At 43.2% G+C, this 15,930-nt stretch overlaps 1 protein-coding gene across 3 annotated transcripts in view; it reads left to right on the plus strand.

Moving 5' to 3' along the window:
• The window catches only part of zmynd10 (zinc finger, MYND-type containing 10), a 307,591-nt gene that overhangs the window by 1,499 nt on the left and 290,162 nt on the right, over positions 1 to 15,930 (plus strand). For all 3 annotated transcript variants that reach the window (XM_041191869.1, XM_041191870.1, XM_041191867.1), the window contains exon 2: positions 10,161 to 10,269. In XM_041191869.1, coding sequence (XP_041047803.1) covers positions 10,161 to 10,269 — 109 coding nt within the window. The remainder of the gene's footprint in view (positions 1 to 10,160; positions 10,270 to 15,930) is intronic.

Here is a 15,930-nt window from a genome sequence, read left to right on the forward strand (position 1 = left end):
CTTACCTGTGAGAAAATCTGCAATGGCTTCTCTTCCCATTCCAGCGCTGTTACCTCTGGAGTCTTCCAAGGATCCTATTTCTTATCTACATGCTATCCCTTGGAGACACCATCCGAAAACCTAACGTCAGGTTTCACATGTATGCTGATGACATCCAGCTCTAGCTCATCACCACCTCCCTCAAACCCTCCACTTTCTATAAGTTGTCAGATGCTTGCCCAGTACTAGATGAGCAGAAATTTCCTCCAACCAAATATTGGGAAGACATAAGCCATAGCCACAAACTCCATTCCCTAGGCACCGACTCCATCCACCTTCCTGACCAATTTTCTGAGCTGAATCAACCTTGGTGCCATATTTGACCTCAAGATGAACTGACTAAAGTGTCAGCCCTGGCTCACTTGGTAGCAAACTTGCCTCTAAGTCAGAAGGTTCTGGTCCCCATTCAGGATTTGAGCACACAAATCAAGTGTGCAGTACTGAATAAGTGCTACACGACCGGAGGTGCTATATTTTAGGTGAGACATTGAACCAGACCCCAGTTTCCTGATTGATATTTATCAGCAACATCACAAAAAACATTATCTGATCACGTTGCTGTTTGTGGGAGCTTGCTGTGTGCAAATTGACTGTCGTGTTTCCTACATTACAACAGTGACTACATTGCTAAAGTACTTCATTGGCTGTACAGTTTGAGATGCCCAGTGGTCGTGAAAAGCGCTCTATAAATGCATTTATTTTAGCTACGCTATCACTAAGACAACCTCTGTAACATCGTCTGATTCTGTCTCTGCCTCAACTCATCTGCTGCTGAGCCCTTGATCCTTGCCTCTGTTACCTCAAGACTAGACTTTTCCAAAGCTGTTCTAGTCAGCCTCCCATTTTACATCTAATAGTACCTACACTTCAAAAACTACCTCATTGGCTGTAAAGTACTTTGGGCTGTTCCATGGTCATGAAAGGTGCTATATAAATACACATCTTTCATTGCTTTTAGCTTTTTTTTAATGATCTGATACAATTGAGGTGTTCCTTTTAATGCCTCCTGAATCTGTAGTGTTCTCAGATGATATTGTGCATGTTTCCTGATATCAGGCTCATGCACCCAATGGTGCACACTCACAATACCACATCTTTGGGATGTCACGTATGACCTTCCTGCCTCCATCCTCTATCCATAGCATTGCTTGTTTTATTTTATTAACATCTGTGGTAAGAAAAATAATGGAATCCTTACTAAAGGAGAAGATGGAAGAAATATAATAATGAATAGTCAGCATGGATTTCAAAAGGGAAAACCTTGCTTGACCAACTTCATTGAATTATTTGAGGAGGTAACAGAGATAATAGACAATGGTAATTCTGTAGATGTAATATTTGGATTTTCAAAAGGCCTTTGATAAGGTGCCCCATAATACACTAATGGATAATGTCAGTGAATGTGGAGTCGGAACAAGTGGCAGAATGGATTGCTAGCTGGACAGAAAGTGGGAATAAAGGGCAGTTATTCAAGTGGCAGAGGTGGGAAGTGGTTTCCATAGGGATCAATGCTGGGACCATTGCTGTTCACAATTTACATTAACGAGTTGGACTTTGGAATCAAAAACACAATTTTAAAATTTGTTGATGACACCAAATTTGGAGGTAGTCAACACTGAAGAGCACTGTAACAAATTACAGGAGGACATTAATAAACTTGCAGAATGGGTAAATAATTGGCAAATTAAGTTCAACACAGATAAATGTGAGTTAGTACATCTTGGTAGGAAGAATAGGATGGTCACTTATTACTTGGAAGATGCAAGACTAGGAGGGGTAAAAGAACAAAGGGATCTCAGAGTACAAATACACCAATCACTAAAAGTTGCCCCACAGGTTAGCAAGGTCATAAAAAAAACGAAACCAAACACTAGACTTTTATCTCTAGAGGGATAGAATTGAAAAGTAGGGAAGCTATGTTAAACCTGCGTCAAACCTTTTTATTTTTTTTGAGGTTAATAATGTAAACTGTATTGAAATGTTGCTAAAATTTAAACAACCCTATTTGGGTACTAATTCCTTCTTTAAAAAGAGACCAATACACTAATTTCACCATACCTAACTATCTTGAGAAGTAGCCTTAAAGGAAGTGGCAAATCAAAATTCCTCTATACGATCAGGTTAACAATAGACCGGAGTATGTTAACAATGCTAACATTTTTTAAAAGATTCAAAGCTGCAATTTTTGAATGAGTTAAAAATGTCACTGGACATGTTCACCATGACTTCTGATTGACCCTCATGCCTCTTAATATAGGACTTTTAGGAGGCAAATAATATTCATTCATGACAACATGTTTTTAAAGTTTTATACCGCACTTTTAAAAAATACATTCATGGGAATGTGGGTGTCGCTGGCAATGCCAGCATTTATTATAGAGTCATAGTTGTAGAGTCATAGAGTTATACAGCGCCGAAACAGGCCCTTCGGCCTATCATGTCCGTGTCGGCCATCAAGCACCTATCTATCCTAATCCCATTTTCCAGCACTTGGCCCATAGCCCTGTATGCTATGGCATTTCAAGTGCTCACATAAGTACTTCTTAAATGTTGTGAAGGTTCCTGCATCTACCATCCCCTCAGGCAGTGTGTTCCAGATTCCAACCACCCTATTGGTGAAAACATTTTTCCTCAAATTCCCTCTAAAGCTCCTGCCCCTTACCTTAAATCAATGCCCCCTGGTTATTGACACCTCCACTAAGGGGAAATGTTTCTTCATATGTACCCTGTATATGCCCCTCATAATTTTGTATACCTCTATTAGGTCCCCCCTCAGTCTTTCTGCTTTAAGGAAAACAACCCTAGCTTATCCAGTCTCTCTTCATAGTTGAAACGCTCCAGCCCAGGGAACACCCTGGTGAATCTCCTCTGCACCCTCTCCAGTGCAATCACATCCTTCTTACAGTGTGGCGACCAGAACTGCACACAGCACTCTAGCTGTGACCTAACTAGTGTTTTATACTGCTCCGACATAACCTCCCTGCTCTTATATTCTATGCCTCAGCTGATAAAGGCAAGCATCCCATATACCTTCTTAACCACCTTATCTACCAGTGCTGCTGCCTTCAGGGATCTATGGACATGTACACCAAGGTCCCTCTGATCCTCTGTACTTCCTAGGCCCCTACTATTCATTGTGTATTTCCTTGCTGTGTTAGTGCTCCCAAAATGCATCACCTCACACTTCTCAGGATTAAATTCCATTTGCCACTGCTCTGCCCATCTTACCAGCCCATTTACATCGTCCTGTAATCGAAGGCTTTCCGCCTCACTAGTTACAACACCACCAATTTTCATGTCATCTGCGAACTTACTGCCCTTACCTCATATATTCAAGTCTGAATCATCAATGTACACTACAAACAGCAAGGGTCAGAGTACTGATCCCTGCGGTATACCAATCATCACAGCTTCCAATTGCAAAAACAACTTTCGACCATCACCCTCTGCCTCCTGCCACTAAGCCAATTTTGAATCCAATTTGCCAAATTGCCCTGGATCCCATGGGCTCTTACCTTCTTGACCATTCTCCCATGCAGAATCTTGTCAAAAGCCTTACTGAAGTCCATGTGAACTACATCAACTGCCAACTGCACTACCGTCATCTACACAACTAATCACCTCCTCGAAAATTCAATGAAATTTGTTCGACATGATCTCCCCCTGACAAAGCCATGCTGACTATCCCTGATTAATTCCTGCCTTTACAAGTGGAGATTAATCCTGTCCCTCAGAATTTTTTTCCAATAGTTTCCCTACCACTGATGTTAGACTCACTGGCCTGTAATTACCTTGTTTATCCCTACTACCTTTCTTGAATAATGGTACCACATTCGCTGTCCTCCAGTTCTCTGACACCTCTCCTGTGGCCAGAAAGGATTTGAAAATTCATGTCAGAGCCCCTGCAATCTCCTCCCTTGCCTCACACAGCAGCCTGGGATACATCTCATCTGGGTCTGGAGATTTATCCACTTTTAAGCCCCCTAATACCTCCTCCCTTTCAATGCCAATTTGTTCAAGTATATCACAGTCCCCCTCCCTGATTTCTACACCTACTTCGTCCTTCGCCATAGTGAACACAGGTGAAAAGCCTCACCTACATCCTCCGGCTTCATGCACAGATTGCTACTTTGGTGCCTTAATGGGCCCTACTCTTTCCCTGGTTATCCTCTTGCCCTTAATATCTTTATAAAATGCCTTGAGATTTTACTTTATCTTGCCCACCAGTATTTTTCATGCCCCCTCTTCGCTCTTCTAATTACTTTTTTAAGAACCCCCTACATTTTCTGTAATCCTCTAGGTCTCCCACTGTTTTTAGCCCTCTGTACCTGCCATTAGCCTTTTCTTTTTCCCTGATCCAATCCTCTATATCCTTTGACATCCAGGGTTCCCTGGACTTGTTAGTCCTACTCTTCACCTTTATGGGAACATGTTGGTCCTGAACTCTCACCATTTCCTTTTTGAATGACTCCCACTGGTCTGATGTAAACTTTCCTACAAGTAGCTGCTCCCAGTCCACTGGCCAATTCCTGTCTTATCATATTGAAATCGGCCTTCCCCCAATTCAGGACCTTTATTTCCAGTCCAACTTTGTCCTTTTCCATAACTATCTCAAATCTTACAGAGTTATGGTCACTATCCCCGAAATGCTTTCCCACTGTCACTTCTACCACTTGCCGGCTTCATTCCCCAAGATTAGATCCAGTAACGCCCCTTCGCTTGTAGAACTTTCTACATGCTGGCTCAAAAAGCTCTCCTGGATGCACTTGAAGAATTCTGCCCCCTCTAAGCCTTTCACGCTAAGACTATCCCAGTTAATATTGTGGACGTTGAAATCCCTTACTATTATTACCCTATTATTTTTATACTTCTAAGAGTGGCCTACACATCTGCTCCTCTATCTCCCCCTGACTGTTTGGAAGCCTATAGTACACTCCCAGCAAAGTGATTGCCCACTTTTTGTTTTTAAGTTTTACCCATGTGACCTCATTTGAGGAACCTTCTAAGATACCATCCTTCCTTACTGCGGTAATTGACTCCTTGATCAATAGTGCAATGCCACCACCTCTTTTACACCCCCTCTGTCACACCTGAAGATTCCATACCCTGGAATATTGAGCTGCCAGTCCTGCCCTTCCCTCAACCATGTCTCTGTGATAGCAACAATATTGTAATCCCATGTGTTAATCAATGCCCTCAATTCATCTGCCTACTTGTAAGACTTCTTGCGTTAATAGTGATGCAATCCAGCCTTGCATTATTCCCTTGTGCTTTAACAGGTCTATACTTACTCTGCCTTCCAGACTGACTTAGTTTCTCTTCTATATTTGGCTGTTTATCACCCATTACTGTACCTCCACTCTATCCCATCTCCCTGCCAAATTAATTGAAACCTCCCCCAACAGCATTAGCAAACTCCCCACAAGGATGTTGGTCCCGTTCCGGTTCAGGTGCAACCCGTCCAATTTGTACAGGCCCCACCTTCACCAGAAACAGACCCAGCGATCCAGGAAACTAAAGCCCTCCCTCCTGCACCATCTCTTCAGCCACACGTTCATCATCACTATCCTCCTATTCCTGTACTCACTAACACACGGCACAGCAAGTAATCCAGAGATTACAACCTTTGAGGTCCTGCTTTTTAATGTGCTACCTAGCTCCCTAAATTCTTGTTGTAGAACCTCATCCCTCCTACCTATGTCGTTGGTACCAATGTGAACCACGTCCTCTGACTGTTCACCCTCCCCCTTCAGACATGTGACATCCTTGACCCTGGCACCAGGGAAGCAACAAAGCATCCTGAAGTCACATCTATGGCTGCAGAAGCACCTATCTGCACCCCTCATTATTGAGTCTACTACCTCTATTGCTCTTGCATCCTTACTCCTCCCTCCTTGTGCAGCTGACCCACCACAGTGCAGTGAACTTGGCTCTGGCTGCACTCTCCAGAGGAACCTTCACCCTCAACGTTTTCCAACACGGAAAAATGGTTCTCGAGTGAGATGCTCTGGGGCTTTCCTGACTACCTAACTGCCTCATTTCTTCTGAGTGGTGGTCACCCATTCCCACTCTGCACTTCCTTAAGCTGTGGAGTGACCACATCTAAAAACATGCTATCCACGTAACCCTCAGCCTTGCGGATGCACCGCTGTGTCTCCAGCTGACTCAAGCTCCAAAACCGATTACTCAAGCTGGTCAAACTGGTGGCACTTCCTGCACATGTGATCGTCCAGACGGCAAGGAGTGTCCGACAAGTCCCACATGCTTCAGGCTGACACACAGGGCTGAGCTCCCTTGCCATACATTTTGTTTGTTTTTAATTAAAAGGCTATTTCTTTAAATTTAAGCCAAGTAGAAAACTATTTAGTTTTTCTTAAAAAAACCCAGTGCTGAGACTCTTATCTTCTGTAATATTGCTTTAAAGTGGAAAAAAAACAATTTACCCGATACCTACCAGTCAGCTCTCTCCTTGTCCTGAAGTCATTCCTTTTGAATTCCAGCACCGCCAAGTGACTGGGTGAGAACAGGCTTCCTCATAGGTAAACTCTGCCTTGCTCTTCATACAGCCGCTCTGCCTATTATTATTGCGCATTCTGAATTGCCCTTGAGAAGGTGGTGGTGAGTTGCCTTCTTGAACCGCTGCAGTCCATGTGGTGTAGATATACCCACGGTGCTATTTGGGAGGAGTTTCATTGTGTTGACCCAGTGACAGTGAAGGAATATGTAAGGCATATATTTCCAAGTCAGGATGGTGAGTGGTTTGGAGGAGAACTTCCAGATGGTGGTGTTCCCATTTATCTGCTGCCCTTGTCCTTCTAGATGGTAGCAGCCGTGGGTTTGGAAGGTGAATTCCTGCAGTGCATCTAGTGGATGGTACACACTGCTGCCACTGTGCAATGGTGATGGAGGGAGTGAATGTTTGTGTATGTGGTGCCAATCAACGGGCTGCTTTGCCCTGGATAGCGTCAAGCTTCTTGAGTATTGTTGGAGCAGCACTCATCCAGGCAAGTGGAGAGTATTCCATCACACTCCTGACTTGTGCTTTGTAGATGGTGGACAGGCTTTGGAGAGTCAGGAGGTGAGTTACTCGCCACAGGATTCCTAGCCTCTGACCTGGTCTTGTAGCCACAGTATTTATGTAGATAGTCTATTTTAGTTTCTTGTCAATGGTAACCCCCAAGATGTTGATAGTGGGGCATTCAGCAATGGTAATGCTGATGAACATCAAGGGATGATGGTTAGATTCTCTCTTGATGGAGGTGGCCATTGCCTGGCATTTGTGTGGCCCGAATGTTATTTGCCACTTGTCAGCCAGGCCTGGATATTGTCCAGGTCTCTCTACATTTGGACATGGACTGCTTCAGTATCTGAGGAGTCGCGAATGATGCTGAACATTGTGCAATCAAAGCGAACATCCCCACTTCTGATCTTATGATGGAAGGAAGGCCATTGATGAAGCAGCTAAAGATGGTTGGGCTGTGGACACTACCCTGGGGAACTCCTGCAGTGATGTCCTGGAACTGAGATGATTGACCTCCAACAATCACAACCATCTTCCTTTGTGCTAGGTATAACTCCAACCAGTGGAGAGTTTTCCCCCTGATTCCCATTGTCTCCAGTTTTGCTAGGGTTCCTTGATGCCACACCTGGTCAAATGTTGCCTTGATGTCAAGGGCAGTCACTCTCACCTCACCTCTGGAGTTCAGCTCTTTTGTCCATGTTTGAACCAAGGCTGTAATGAGATCAGGAGCTGAGTGATCCTAGCGGAACCCAACTGAGCGTCAGTGAGCAGGTTATTTCTAAGCAAATGCCACTTGATAGCACTGTTGATGACCCCTTCCATTACTTTATTGATAATTGAGAATAGACTGATGGATCGGATTGCATTTATCCTCCTTGTGTACAGGACATATCTGGGCAATTTTCCACATTACTTTACAGTGTTGTAGCTCTACTGGAACGACTTGGCTGGGGGCATGGCAAGTTCTGGAGCACAAGTCTTCAATACTATTGCCAGAACATTGTCAGGGCTCATAGCCTTTGCAGTATCCAGTGCCTTCAGCCATTTCTTGATGTCATGTGCAATAAATTAAACTGGCTGAAGACTGGCACTTGTGATGCAGGAGTCCTCTGGAGGAAGTCAAGATGGATCATCCAGTTGACACTTCTAGCTGAAGATTGTTGCAAATGTTTCGGCCTTATCTTTTGCACTGATCTTCTGGGCTCCCCCATCATCGAAGATGGAGATATTTTTTGAGCCTCCTCTTCCAGTCAGTTGTTTAATTGTCCACCACCATTCACAACTGCATTTGGCAGGATTGCAGAGCTCAGATCTGATCCGTTTGTTGTGGAATCTCTTAGCTCTATCTATTGCATGCTGCTTATGCTGTTTGGAATGCAAGAAGTCCTGAGTTATAGCTTCACCAGATTGACAGCTAATTTTTTAGGTATGCCTGATGCTGCTTCTAAAATGCCCTCCTGCACTCTTCATTGAACCCTGGCTTGGTGATAATGGTAGAGTGGGGGATATGCCGGATCATGAGGTTACAGATTCTGATGCTGCTGATGACCCACAGTGCCTCATAGATGCTCAGTCTTGAGTTGCTAAATCGATCCCATTTAGCATGGTGGTAGTGCTACACAACACAATGGAAAGTATACTCAATGTGAAGATGGGACTTTGTCTCCTCAAGGACCGTGCGGAGGTCACTCCTACCAATGTGTCATGGACAGATGCATCTGTGGCAGGTTCTCTTGTTGGTTCCCTGCTGTAGACAAAGTCTAGAAGCTATGTCTTTTAGGGTTTAGCTAGCTCAGTAATTAGTGGTGCTTCAGAGCCACCCTTGGTTTGGATGTCGAAGTCCCCCACCCAGAGTACATTCTGCACCCTCAGCTGGTGTTCAACGTGGAGGAGTACTGATGGTACATAGTAATCAGCAGGAGGTATCCTTGCCCATGTTTGGCCTGATGCCATGAACTTCATGTAGTCCGGAGTCGATGTTAGAGGACTCCCAGGGCAACTCCCTCCTGTATACCACTGTGCTACCACCTCTGCTGGGTTTGTCCTGCGGGTGGGACAGAACATTGATAGCAATGTCTGGGACATGATCTGTAAGATACAATTCCTTGAGTTTTACTATGTCAGGTTGTTGCCAATTTTGGCACAAGTCCTCCAGATTTTAGTACAAAGGACTTTGCAGGGTTGAGAGGGCTGAGTTTGCCGTTGTTATTTCCGTTGCCTAAGTCAATGCCTAGTGGTCTGTCCAGTTTCATTCCGTATAGACTTCATAGCAGCTTGATACAACTAAGAGCCAACCACATTGCTGTGGATCTGGAGACCAAGTAAGGATGGCATATTTCCTTCCCTAAAGGGCATTAGTGAACCAAATGGCTTTTTATGACACTCGACAATGGTTTCATGGCCATCATTAGACCTTGTGGCGGGATTCGAACCCAGGTCCCCAGAGCATTACCCTGGGTTTCTGGATTACTAGTCCATTGACAATACCACTGCGCCACCGCTTCACCCATTTAGACCATTGTATGCAATTCTGGTTGCCATACTATAAAAGGGATATTATAGAGGTACTTGGGAAGGTGCAGAGAAGATTTACAAGGATGATACTAGATACGTATGTGCATACATATCAGGAAAGAATTAACAGGCTGGGTCTCTTTTGAGGAAGAAGGCTGAGACCTTTAAAATTATGAACAGTTTTGATAGAGTGGATATAGAGAGAATGTTTCCTCTTGTGGACTAGAGGCCATCAATATAAGATAATCACCAAGAAATTTGATAGGAAAGTCAGAAGAAACTTCTTTGCCCTAAGAATGTAGAACTTGTTACCACAGGGAGTGGTTTAAGTGAATAGTACGGATGTATTTAAAGGGGAGGTTGACAAGCAGAAGAGGGAGAAGGAAATAGAGGGTTACAATGGTAGATTTAGATGAAAAAAATGGGGGGGAGGCTCGCGTGGACCTCTGGCATGAACTGGTTGGGCTGAATGGCCGGTTTTTTGTGCCGTATATCCTGCATAATCCTATGTTATTTTCTTATCTATCTAACCCCTTACATTTGCCTCCTTATTTTCATTTTTCCTAAATGTTCTGATTGTTCACAGGTGGTTCAGACAGCATGAGTACATTGAGAAGCTGAATATGCAGGCCATCATCGATGCCACTGCCGACCAGGATGAATTTGTCAAGGAGATTATTTACTCTCATGGGAAGGTAGGGATTTCTTTTTAAGAGAAAAGACAAGTTAATGTTTTGGATGTACACTGTCCATTCAATTCTGACAACAGGTGTACACCAATGCTCAGTTCAAATGTTGTTGTTATGTGTGGTACCTTTAATTTTTTTCCATGACCTCACATGCTTGCAGTTTAGTGGGCATTTTGCACCTGAAAAACTAACCTCTCCATTCTTGTTATAGATGTTGTTAAACTTGTATTGTCTTTCCAGCATTTCCTGTTTTAAATTTCAGATATCCAGCATTAACTATTTGATTTTTTTTATTTGTACTGCTGATTTGCTTTATTGTTTGAGCTGCCTGTGTAATACCAGTGTCAGGATCAGTCAGGTTCCTCATTGTAGAATTGTGGAAAATGCATTAACCACTTGGAGAAACCAATATGATTGGGGAGTTTCTTCATATTTCTATTAGTTTTGCTTTTGAAACCACATCACCCTGCACGTATATATTTTCTCTCTTTTTTCTGGGAAAGAAAATCATTCCCACTGTTAGTACATTTTAGATTTTCACCACTCAGTGAGTATAAACTCCGCATTTTGTGAAACTCTAATGACTAGTTTTTTTTTTAAAAATCACAAGAAGCAAGACAAAACAATTGGAACCCTACATAGGTCGAGAGAAGTAAATCAGAAAACAACTAGGTGACTCTAAACTTAAACACCTGAAAAATGCTGAAGGAAAGAATGAGAACAGGTGAGGCGATGCAGAGTTTAAAATCATGAGGGAATAATGTTAAAATTAGTAGGTAATCTTATGATTCTAGATTTTAGCAGCGATAATGTGGTGTCAGAATTCAAAGGATTCAAACTCAAAGCTTTAATTGGCACACAGCAAAAATCAACACAGTTTGATGAATAGGCAGTAATTTATACATCTGTTGGGCTACTGGTCAAAGCAGCCTGTGTTGTCTACTTCTTTAGCCAGGTAGGTGTTAGGATTGTGCCAGCATGACCTCCGCCCTTACAAATTAAGGTGTTTTCTTTTTGTTCTTCTACTCTCTGTATCTGACTGGCCACAACCCAAAGTGCTGGTCATCTGACTCAATAAGTCAAATCATTTTTTCCCACACCAGCTGAAACTCTGGTTTTCTTGCTTACTCAGCAAGTTTACACATATTTTGAGTTCATTTGTACATAGGCACCAACAGCATGTCCCATTGCTCCATTTAAAACAGCAATTTTTACAGACAATAGTAATTGCTGATGGGGCTCACTAGTTTCAGTTAGTAATCACATTCTGTCTTGACAGCAAGTCCTTTTCAAACATGCAGCCCACATTTTAAAACTATTCATACGACTACATTTCTGAAACTACTTGAGTTACTGCACCTTTAAAATTTACTCTGATTACTGCATTATCAGAAACAGAGACATTATCAGAGACATTATCTTTACAAAAATATGTCACAGAATTACAGAGTGCAGAAGAGGCCATTTGGCCCATCTAGTCTGCACCGACAGGTGAGAAACACCTGACCTAGCTACCTAATCCTATTTACCAGCACTTGGCCCATAGCCTTGAATGTTATGACATGCCAAGTTCTCATCCAGGTACTTTTTAAAGGATTTGAGGCAACTCGCCTCCACCACACTCCCAGGCAGCACATTCCAGACCGTCACCTCCCTCGGGGTAAAAAAGATTTTCCTCACATCCCCCCTAAACCTCCTGCCCCTCACCTTGAACTTTTGTCCCCTTGTGACTGACCCTTCAACTAAGGGGAACAGCTGCTCCCTATCCACCCTGTCCATGCCCCTCATAATCTTGTACACCTCAATCAGGTCGCCCCCTCTGTCTTCTCTGCTCCAAAGAAAACAACCCAAGTCTATCCAACCTCTCTTCATAATTAAATGTTTCTTTCCAGGCAACATCTTGGTGAATCTCCTCTGCTCCCCCTCCAGTGCAATCACATCCTTCCTATAATGTGGCGACCAGAACTGCATACAATACTCCAGCTGTGACCTCACCAAGGTTCCATACAACTCCAACATGACCTCCATACTTTTGTAATCTACGCCACGATTGATAAAGGCAAGTGCCCCATATGCCTTTCTCACCATCCCACTAACATGCCCTTCCGCCTTCAGAGATCTATGGACACACATGCCAAGGTCCCTTTGTTCCTCAGAACTTCCTAGTGTCATGCCACTTATTGAATACTTACTTGTCAAATTACTCCTTCCAAAGTGTATCACCTCACGCTTTTCAGGGTTAAATTCCATCTGCCATTTATCCGCCCATTTGACCATCCCATCTATATCTTCCTGTAGCCCAAGACACTCAACCTCACTGTTAACCACCTGGCCAATCTTTGTGTCATCCACAAACTTACTAATCCTATCCCCCCCATAGTCATCTATGTTGTTCATATAAATGACAAATAATAGGGGACCCAGCACAGATCCCTGTGGTATGCCACTGGACACTGGCTTCCAGTCACTAAAGCATCCTTCTGTCATCACCCTCTGTCTCCTACAACTAAGCCAATTTTGAATCCACCTTATCAAATTACCCTGTCTCCCATGTGCATTTGCCATCTTTATAAGTCTCCCATGTGGGACCTTGTCAAAGGCTTTGCTGAAATCCATAGAAACTACATCAATTGCACTACCCTCATCTACACACCTGGTCACCTCCTCAAAAAATTCAATCAAATTTGTTAGGCATGACCACCCTCTGACAAAGCCATGCTGACTATCCCCGATCAAACCTTGCCTCTCCAAGTGGAGATGGATTCTCTCCTTCAGAAATTTCTCCAATAGTTTCCCTACCACTGACGTGAGACTCACTGGCCTGTAGTTCCCTGGCTTATCTCTAAAACCCTTCTTAAAAAGTGGAACCACATTAGCTGTTCTCCAGTCCTCTGGCGTCTCCCCTGTGGCCAGAGAGGAATTAAAAATTTGTGTCAGAGCCCCTGCGATCTCCTCCCTTGCCTCCCTCAGCAGTCTGGGACACAAATCATCTGGACCTGGAGATTTGTCCACTTTTAAGCCTGCCAACGCTTCCAAATCCTTGTCACTCCCTATATCAATTTGCTCAAGAGCCTCGCAGTCTCTCTCCCAGAGTTTGATAGCTTCAACCTTATTCTCTTGGGTGAAAACGGATGTGAAGTATTCGTTCAACACTCTACCGATGTCTTCTGGCTCCACCCATAGATTGCCGCTTTGGTCCCTCATGGGTCCTACTCTTTCCCTGGTTATCCTCTTCCCATTGATATATTTATAGAATACCTTGGGATTTTCCCTACTTTTACCAGCCAGAGCTTTCTCATATCCCCTCTTTGCTCTCCGAATTGCTTTCTTAAGCTCCACCCTGCACTTTCTGTACTCCACTAATGCCTCCGTTGATTTGCTCCCCTTGTACCTGCTAAAAGCCTCTCTTATCCTTCTCATCGTATCCTGAATATCTCTGGTCATCCATGATTCTCTGGGCTTGTTACTCCTTCCTTTCACCCTAGAGGGAACATGTTGAGCCTGTACCCTCCCCAATTCCTTTTTGAACGGCCCCCACTGCTCCTCTGTAGATTTCCCCACAAGTAGCCGTTCCCAGTCTACCTTAGCCAGATCCTGCTTTATTTTACTAAAATCCACTCTCCCCCAATCCAAAACATTTTTTTGCAACTTGTCTATTTCTTAAATTGTACCATGTTGTGGTCGCTATCATTAAAATGCTCCCCCACCACCACCTCAGCCACCTGTCCGGCTTCATTCCCCAGAATTAGGTTCAGCACCGCGCTGTCTCTTGTTGGACCCTATACATATTGACCTAAAAACTTCTCCTGTATACATTTGAAGAAAGCCACTCCATCCAAGTCCTTAACACTATGTCTATCCCAATTAAAGTTTGGAAAGTTGAAATCACCTAATATAATTACCGTATTGTTATTGTCAACAAATAAATCAGTAAAGCAATTATTATAACGTTAATTATGATACCATGATAATCTTATCCACCATTTTGAGGAGACATAATTTTTTTCACATCACGTTATACTCATTTCGCACTAATTCCTTTATAACAGGATACATAGAATTATATAACAGTTACATAGGAATGGGAGAAGGCCATTCAGCCCATCGAATCTGCTCCACCATTCAATACGATCATGGCTGATCGAACACTTCAATGCCTTTTATCCACACTATCCCCATAACCCTTTACGTTATTGTTAATCAGAAATCTATCTATCTCTACCTTAAACATACTCAATGACTGAGCTTCCACGGCACTGTGGGGTAGAGAATTCCAAAGATTCACAACCCTTTGAGTAAAGAAATTTTTCCTCATCCTTCTCCTCCCAAGTGGCTTCCCCTTATTTTGAAATTGTGTCCCCTGATTCTAGACTCCTCAACGAGGGGAAACATCTTATCTGCATCTACCCTGCCTATTCCTTTAAGTATTTTGTAAGTTTCAATGAGATCGCCTCGCATTCTTTGAAACTCTAGAGAATACAAGCCCAGTTTCCCCTATCTCTCTTCATAAAACAGTCCCGCCATCCCCAGAACTAGTCTGGTGAACCTTCGTTGCACTTCCATTATGGCAATAATATCCTTTCTGAGGTAAGGGAACCAAAACTGCACACAGTACTCGAGGTGCAGTCTAACCAAGCATCTATACAATTGAAGCAAGACTTCACTACTGTACTCAACTCCTCTTGCAATAAAGGCTAACATTCTATTAGCCTCCCTAATTGCCTGCTGCACCTGCATGTTAGCTTTCAGAGGCTTATGGACAAGGGCACCCAGGTCCCTTTGTACATCTACACTTTCTAATCCCTTACCATTTAGAAAATACCCTGCATATCTGTTCCTTCTACCAAAGTGGATAACCTCACATTTTTCCACATGATATTCCATCTGCCATGTTCTTGCCCACTCACTAATTCAGTCCAAACCCTCCTGTAGCAGCTTTACATCTTCTTCACAACACACATTCGGCCTAGCTTTGTATCATCCATGAATTTGGAAATATTACATTTACAGCACAGAAAGAGAATGGATTTTTTTAATACTTTGGGGAATACTGTGTTATTCTGTAAAGAAGGCTGTGTCTGTATGTTTGTGTGTAAATGATTTAATTAAGCTGGGGAAAGGTCACTAGTGGCAGGTTGACTGGGAGGTTTAAGAGATGAAAAGATAGAGGTGTTAGGTATGCATTTGTAATGAGACATTATGGTGGGTTTGAGGTATAAGTAAATAGGTTGGGTCTAACATTTGCATTTTAGATAAGCTGAGAGTTTGTTTGGAAGTCAGACAAGAAATATTTTTACATCTTACAGAAGTTCCACGGATAAATAAAAGAGGGTATATTACATTTTATTGACCTGAAAGCATAGACAAAACAGAAACATGAAAGATTTCACATTTGGAACGATTTGAGTTTCAAGGAGGTGTGAGAACAATGGAACCTGAGATGACATGGGGGAGTCCTCAACATCGAGTCTGGACCCCATGAATTCTCATGTCATCAGGTTAAATGTGGGCAAGGAAACCTCCTGCTGATTACCACATACCATCCTCCCTCAGCTGATGAATCGGTGCTCCTCCATGTTGAACACCGCTTGGAGGAAGGCACTGAGGGTGGCAAGGGCACACAATGTACTCTGGGTGGAGGAATTCAATGTCCATCACCAAGAGTGG

Source organism: Carcharodon carcharias, chromosome 7, assembly GCF_017639515.1.
Source record: "Carcharodon carcharias isolate sCarCar2 chromosome 7, sCarCar2.pri, whole genome shotgun sequence".
NCBI lineage: Eukaryota > Metazoa > Chordata > Chondrichthyes > Lamniformes > Lamnidae > Carcharodon > Carcharodon carcharias.